We start from the raw sequence: 7,850 nt of genomic DNA on the forward strand, positions 1-7,850 counted from the left end.
GGGTGGAAGCAGGACGGGAAGATGAGGAAGATGAGAAGCAGGATGGCAAACTGGGATGATTTTTAAGAGTCATGAGGGGCCTATTCTTCTTCTTAGCCTTGAACTCCTTCACCACCAAATGTGTTCGGAGCAGAACGCAGCCGATTAGCTGCTTACCAAATAGCACCTAATTCTTGGCCCTCAGCCGTTTATTTTGTTTGTTACTTATGTCTATGTCACTCATTTGTTTGTTAAAGCTTTGCGCTTGCTTGCCCGCTCTCTGCCAGCTCGCTCTTCGCTATCTCCGCTTTGCGTCTGCCTACCGACGTCGGCCGAGCGAAGCTGCGCTTAGCGATCGGAGCGGCAATGTAAAGGGCAGGCAAGCCACACTTGCAATTTGGATGTCACGCATTAAAGAACATATCGCAATTTTATTTCTGCGCCGAGTATTATTTAATTGGAATAATTAGTCGGCCGATTGGGGATAAAAAACATTATCTCCACATAAAATTTGGTGACCCCGACGTGATCTCTGAGTTGCAGTGTCAATTAATTATCATTCGCAATCGACATTCGTTAGCCTTAACAAATTTTCGGCGGTTAAGCACAATTCGGTGCTAAAACATACTTACATACACCTACTAATTTCTCTGTCGCGACAATTCGGTCAGTGCAGTGCAGCGAACTCACTAATACACACAAGCGGAGTACAAAGCGGAATCGGACAGCTCGCACAGCCGCACAGCTAAAGGCATTAGCTGTAATCCCTTTGCTTTCGGTTCGCACGTTTATACGTATACAGGGTGTCTTTTTCGGTCGTGCTGAGTGACTCTTTTAAAACCTCAACATGGCAGCACCTGAGCCTACCAATGTCGCGAACGCAGCAATGCCGAGTGATGTAGATTTCTACAGGCACAAGGCCGAGTCCGTCGCGCGCCAACTAAAGGCCATGGATCGCTTTCTCACCAAGGAAGAGCTCGCCGAGTTAGATGAGGCAGAACTTCAAGCTCGCTTAGAACAAATCGAGCGAATGAATGCCGATTTCGATGCCGCTCAAACGAGCCTTGAAAGGTTGGATTTCCTGCAGTTAGCCCATGATGCCCGGCTGGACTTTTCGAATGTTTACGTCAAGGTTAGGTCCAGGCTTTCGCGTGAGTTGATGGCTGCTCGCACGGTAAATGTTGCCAATTCAACAGCTCGGCATACTCTCGAGGGGAATTCGTCGTTGTTCGGCTATAGTAGTATAGGCCGTTCTCGAATGCCCGAGTTGCAGCTTCCGCGATTCGGTGGGAGCTACATGGATTGGCCAGAATTCCACTCAATGTTCTCGACAATGGTGCACAAAGACCATCGTATCCCAATCATCGAAAAATTCCAATATCTGCGTGGATGTCTAGATGGTGCTGCGCTGGATACGATTCGTTCCTTGGAACTTTCTGAGGAGAATTACGACAAGGCGTTGAATTTACTAATATTGCGATTCGATAATAAACTGTTGCATTTTCAGGCACACGTCAAGGCTATTTTCGGGCTGCAAGGGGTGGAGAAGGGCTCGGCTATCGGCTTGCGCGCGCTCAGCGATAAAATCAATTCGCACTTGCGTGCACTGCAGACCTTGGCGACCCCGCAGGAGATTTCCGATGGATTGCTGATCTTCATCATAGGCACGAAATTGGACCACAAGACCAAGGAGAAATGGGAGGAGAGCTTGCCGACGTCAGGATTGCCCAGGTGGTCAAGCATGGCCTCATTCTTGGAAGCAAGATGTCGGATGCTGGAAAATTTGGGATCGGCTATGGTAACAATTCCTAGCCAGCAGGTGGGAGAAAGTAAACCTAGCGCCCTAATCACCTCCATTAACGATCATACTAGCTCAACATGCAAGTATTGCAAATCTTCTGATCACTACATATCCCGATGCCAGGCATTTCTAGATCTTCCTGTCTTTTCTCGATACAAGGAGGTGAAGAAGCGCCATTTGTGTCTAAACTGCCTCAATAAAGGCCATTCATTGCAACGCTGCAAGTCAGGGGCATGTAGAAATTGCCAAGCCAAGCATCACACTCTGCTCCACATGCAGTCGGGCGCTGACGCTGAGTTGCCGTCGCCGAGCACGGAACCGACCCAGCATGATCCTGCAAGTGCCCTAGTTGCAATCAAATATACCAGCCCTCCCCCCTCGAGCCAGAAATCTCAGCCTAGCCAGAACGTGTTGCTACCTACTGCCCTCGTCCATGTAGCAGATCATTATGGAGCACTTATCCCATGTCGTGCCATTTTGGATTCTGCGTCACAGGCAAACTTTGTAACATCTAGACTTGCTGATCAGTTGCAGTTGGATCATCGCTCGTCTTATGTTCACATCTCCGAAATCGGAGATTCCATTCTACCTTCGAGCAAGTCTGTACATATAGTTGTACAATCCCAGGACGCAAGCTATCGAGCTTCCTTCGCTGCAATTGTCACCAACTCAATTACGGAAATGCAGCCTAACTTCAGCCTAGACGCAAAGGATTGGCCCATGCCGAATAATCTAAAACTAGCTGATCCTAATTTCTCTAAGCCCCAGCGTATCGATCTGTTGATAGGTGGTGGTTTGTTCTTCGATTTAATGTGCGTCGGACAGATTCGACTATCAGACCAATTGCCAACATTGCAGGAGACAAAACTTGGTTGGATAGTGTCAGGAAGCATTGATAGCTCGGAGAATAAGCGTGCAGTTTTAGCCGCTTTTGAAAATTCCTCCTCCATCTCTAATGACGATTTTCGGCCCACAACGCTGGAGTACCAAAACTTAGAGCAGCAATGCAGGAAGCAGCTGCTCGAGTGCCAGGTGCAAGTGGAAAAACTGCGATCGGAGAATCAGGAACTGCAGCGCGAACTTTTCGATATATTAAAAACCTACATATCCACGCTAAATGAAATTCAACTTTCAACAATTTCTACATTGCCAAATTTCCTGCCATTCTATGCAATTACAGAGGTTCCCGATGATCAAGACTCAATCACGACAAGCCGCCTTCGTAAAGAAGCGCCGATTGCTGCGTTCGACGATCATCCCAGCGTAGCCGCCACCTGCGCCCAAGCAAGCATCTTCAAGAGGGCCGTTGGAAAAATAGCGGTTCTGCCCCTTCAGGATGGATCTGTTGAAAGCCTTTGCCTTCCAACGGGGGGTGAATGTTCGGAGCAGAACGCAGCCGATTAGCTGCTTACCAAATAGCACCTAATTCTTGGCCCTCAGCCGTTTATTTTGTTTGTTACTTATGTCTATGTCACTCATTTGTTTGTTAAAGCTTTGCGCTTGCTTGCCCGCTCTCTGCCAGCTCGCTCTTCGCTATCTCCGCTTTGCGTCTGCCTACCGACGTCGGCCGAGCGAAGCTGCGCTTAGCGATCGGAGCGGCAATGTAAAGGGCAGGCAAGCCACACTTGCAATTTGGATGTCACGCATTAAAGAACATATCGCAATTTTATTTCTGCGCCGAGTATTATTTAATTGGAATAATTAGTCGGCCGATTGGGGATAAAAAACATTATCTCCACAAAATGTTCTGGCCAAAATTTGGCAGAGCAAATGGAGCAATAGGAGGAGAGGAGAACAGTTGCAGCAGCAGCTAATGAGAGAGAGAGCTACTGAACAGATAGTTATGAGAGCGAGAGAGAAAGAACAGTCAGTGAAGTTGAGGTGATAGGGAAAGAGTGATAAAACAACAAAAGCTACCAGACGAGAGCGGACTGCAATGCAATGTAATGCGTACTCACTCACTGCAACAACACAAACACAAGCACAAGCCGACGCCGAAAAATAAAAAGTTAAATAATTTTTTAACACAAATCAAAAGGCATGCACTCGCGTAAATGAATAGGTTTCCAGATTGTTGTCTGGTTAGAAAGTATAATTAGAATTTAGTTAGGAAAACACCGGCTGTTTATTCAAAACAAAAGGAAAAAATGCGAAACGCAAAACAAAAACGCGTCTGATCTACAAAAGAGAACGAACGAAAGTTAAAAAAAAGGCGCGCGACGATTGGAGTTTCCTTACTCCTTAAAAAGTTCGACAGTGGTGCTTCGAAAGTCGTTTATAAAATCGTGACAGGTGATAAATCATGGATATATGCATATGAGCCGGAAACCAAACTTCTTGTTCTTTTCTTTTTTTCACATAAAAAAAAACTGCATGGTCAACGATTTCAAACGAGTTCAAAACCATGTTTTGGAGATCATTAGGAAGAATATATTAAACAAAAAATAAAGCTATTTTCATTTTAAAGTTTTGGTTCTTATTTGCTGTTCCCGAAATATAAATAGCAGCCCTCGTACATATATATATCTATAACTTCTCTCTCTATTCTTAAGTGATTAAGCCACATATTTTTCAATTACATTAATTTTTTTCTTTCATTGATTTGCATACTGGTCGAATTTAAATACTTGTGTTATTTTCGGTAGGGAAACTTGTGTTTGCTAGTTTTTTCCCGATTATTTGGCAAAATGCCTAGTTTTAACTACCGAAAGATATGCTGAAGTTATGCTAGCAATGAATATGGAATAGACTTATAATTTCCTAGTGACATGGTGACGTAATGGGATAGGGTGAGAATTATAGGGATTTCCAGAACCTTCTCACAACTAGAAATTGTGGTAGGGTGTTTACAGAATCGTATGAGTCGACTCAAAACCATCTCAAGACCACACGCCGGCGATATTTTTGGAACAGGCAGTTTTCGTATATGCTCGGAATAGGCATATTGTTGTTTTCGGAGTTAGCTCCCGTTAATCCTGTCGGATTGTAATTTTGTTAAGTTTTTCTGTAGTAGGAGTCGAGACGCGGTGAGACGCGAATAAAGGCTGAAAATTTAGAAACTGCATTTTAAGTTTCGAAGTAAATCGAAATAATCTACAAATTTAAATAAATGAACTATGAATAAAACATGCCTTCGATAGACCCAATTTGACTAATTTGTAGCTAATTAAAGTCCATAAATATTCCAGCAGCTGTAGTAATCAAACTTGAATGACGGTTTAGTATGCATTCGAGCTCTTGTGCGGTATGTACACAACTGAGGAACTAGCACACACCCAGCATATTTAAAGCACTTAGCTTAGTATATTACAATTAGACGTATGATAAAAAAAAACAACATAGAAAGAAAGACTTTGGAGCAAATGCCCTTTTTATTCGATATTTAAATACATTTGTTTAAAAAAAAATCCCAAAAAAGTATCCAAAACCGTCATATAAAAAATGGTGTATTTGATGAAAACTATTAGACATAAGTTTTGATAAAATTCTGTATTTATAGAAGCACTTTGCCTTAAACGCCGCAATTAACAATTAGTGGGACAATGGTAGTCCATTTTTCAACAAACTATTATCGTCACTCAATTGACATGGTCCATCCCCAACCTTTGTGTGGATTATATACTTAAGTAGGTTTTTGGGTTGAACGTTTAACATTCCGTTAACTTTTCTGTGTTCTGCAGTTGTATGTATTGAATTGTCGGTTGCACCATCTGAATTTTTTTCTATATTCGATTCTGGTGAAACGGCAAGACCCCGTAAGTACTCAACAGTATCTATTGAATCAGTAGGGAAAACTTTTTGAATTTCTGCTAGTAACTTTGCAACATTTTCCTTTAATACATAAATTCATGCGTTTGGACCAGAATCAAATGTGTACGCTGCATGCACTGTACCCGTAGTTTTATTGTATGTATGTACAAAATTAACTATAGCATGAGACACATCGTTCATATAAACGCATGGTGGATAAGTGTCCAAGGCGATTGCATGAAACTGATTTGAGTCTTTCATCGTTATCTCAGCAAATGATTAAAAATCACGAGCTTTTATGGCCTTTTTTAAATTCGCGATCCTTTCCGGAACTAGTTTATCAACTCGATGCTGAATTAACTGCGATGTAGTCACAGAACGTTGCATACCTGTAGTGGAGCTTGTTTTTTTTCGTTCATCGTTTACGACTAAAATGAGTACATGCATATTCGGCCAATGTTGGGCTGATGCAACTGGTTCAGCGACAGAGTCGCTGCCATCATCAAGAACTCCACGGTGCCATTGAACAAAACCACCAAATAAACTACGACATGCAGAACCACTACCTTGTCGAGCTATAGTCGTCAATTCTTCAGTAAGGGGGATACCATATAAACGTGCCAGGGAATATACCAGGCAAGCGTAACCAGCTGCGCTTGATGCAAGACCAGCAGCGGTAGGAAAATTGTTACGCGATGCAATATGTACTTTCCAACAGAGTGAAGCTTCTTGAGAACCATTAATATGTGCTAGACGTTGAACTAAAAATAAAAAGAGATGTACAAAATAAATTAAAATTTCATATTAAAAACTCACCTCCTTTTAAACAGCGCATAAGACGAGAGTCCTCCTCGAAAAGCAATTCCTCATCATTGAGCCACATTCGATTGTGTTGAAATTTTTCTGAAGCAGTTATTGTTGTCTTCGCGCAAAGCTATAAAAACACACAAATATACTGGTCACAATACAGACAATATTATCATAGACAATAGACATAAAACTTCGCCCCGCCGAAAATCATATGCCGCGATTGTAACTACTAATTTATATAAATTATAGAAAAGGTGCTATTTATATTTCTGGCCTAGTTAACTTTTAGCTTTACTAGAACCCAATTGTCATTTACATTAAAAAGTTTGGAATTTTAACGATAAACGTAAAATTCATCTCAAGAAAAAACTTTAACTTTAAAAAAACGTAGGTAAGGTTAGGTAGAGGCGGCTGCCAAGCTCGCTCGGAGCCCGACACACTAAGGCCGGTTTCATCATTCTTGGGATCATTCCCTCCCTTTCATGTCAACAGTTGTCCCATCCAGATGCTCTTATAAAGTTTGCGTCCTTTCTGGGACATAACGTAGACATCTCCGAGATGTCGTTCAGAAAGGCAGTGCCTAAGTGTTGTAGCCTCCTTCTGCTGAGAGCTGGACAGGAGCAGAACAGGTGTTCCTTTGTCTCCTCCTCGTCCTCGTCTTTGCAGCTGCGGCAGAAATCATTGTATGGGGCACCCAGCCTATTTGCGTGGATGCCTACTAGCCAATGTCCTGTGAGGGAACGTATTACTGCGCTGCACCTTTCCCTGCCTAGTTTGCAGAGCTCTGAGGTGCGCTTCTTATCTATGGTCGGCCATGTTTGCCGAGCTGTGCGACAACGTGACCCTATTTGCCACTTTTCGTCTGCCAGTCGCTTGTACTGATCTTTTATAATGATCTTGCAGGTGGCCATAGGCATACAAATATCCTCCTTATCTTGGAGAAACCCCGCACCAAGTACCACATCTGGCCAGCTCATCCGCTATGCAGTTGCCCTCGATGTCCCGGTGGCCCGGGACCCATACAAGGCTGATAGTAAATTTCTGAGCCATCTCGTGAAGAGATCTGCGGCAGTTCGCCACAGTAGCCGAGTTCGAGGAGATCGCGTTGAGTGATCTGATCGCAGCTTGGCTATCGCTGTAGATGTTTAGATTGGTTGCCGTGGCGGTAACCGTGTGAAGGCAGTACAGAGCCTCCCTGATTGCTGTAACTTCCACTTGGAAGACGCTACAGTTATCCGGAAGCCTGAAAGATTGTCTTATGCTTAGCTGTGCAGAGTAGATTCCTCCTGACCCTCCGACCGTGCCGTCCAGCTTTGAGCCATCCTTGAAGATGCTTATGGCCCCGTCTGGGCCTGGGAGGCCCTCTACCCATTCGTCTCTGTGAGGCATGATGGTGCTGAATGGGGATACTCCATGCTCCTTTGGAACTTGATAGTCCGGTCTTACTGGGACAATGTTGTTTTTATTTAGTATCGATGAGTGACCTGAGTGCTGAGGTACCCATTGTTCA

General features: G+C 43.6%; 1 protein-coding gene across 1 annotated transcript; it reads right to left on the minus strand.

The window, feature by feature from the left end:
• Nucleotides 1-5,210: 5,210 nt before the first annotated feature.
• On the minus strand, nt 5,211-6,500 carry LOC4811727 (diphosphomevalonate decarboxylase-like). Its single transcript, XM_015188874.2, is given in 2 exon segments — nt 5,211-6,291; nt 6,347-6,500. Coding segments are annotated over 2 exon segments (732 nt in total). The 5' UTR covers nt 6,414-6,500; the 3' UTR covers nt 5,211-5,626.
• Nucleotides 6,501-7,850: the final 1,350 nt, after the last annotated feature.

The sequence above is a fragment of the Drosophila pseudoobscura genome, chromosome X, assembly GCF_009870125.1.
Source record: "Drosophila pseudoobscura strain MV-25-SWS-2005 chromosome X, UCI_Dpse_MV25, whole genome shotgun sequence".
NCBI classification, from domain to species: Eukaryota; Metazoa; Arthropoda; class Insecta; order Diptera; family Drosophilidae; genus Drosophila; species Drosophila pseudoobscura.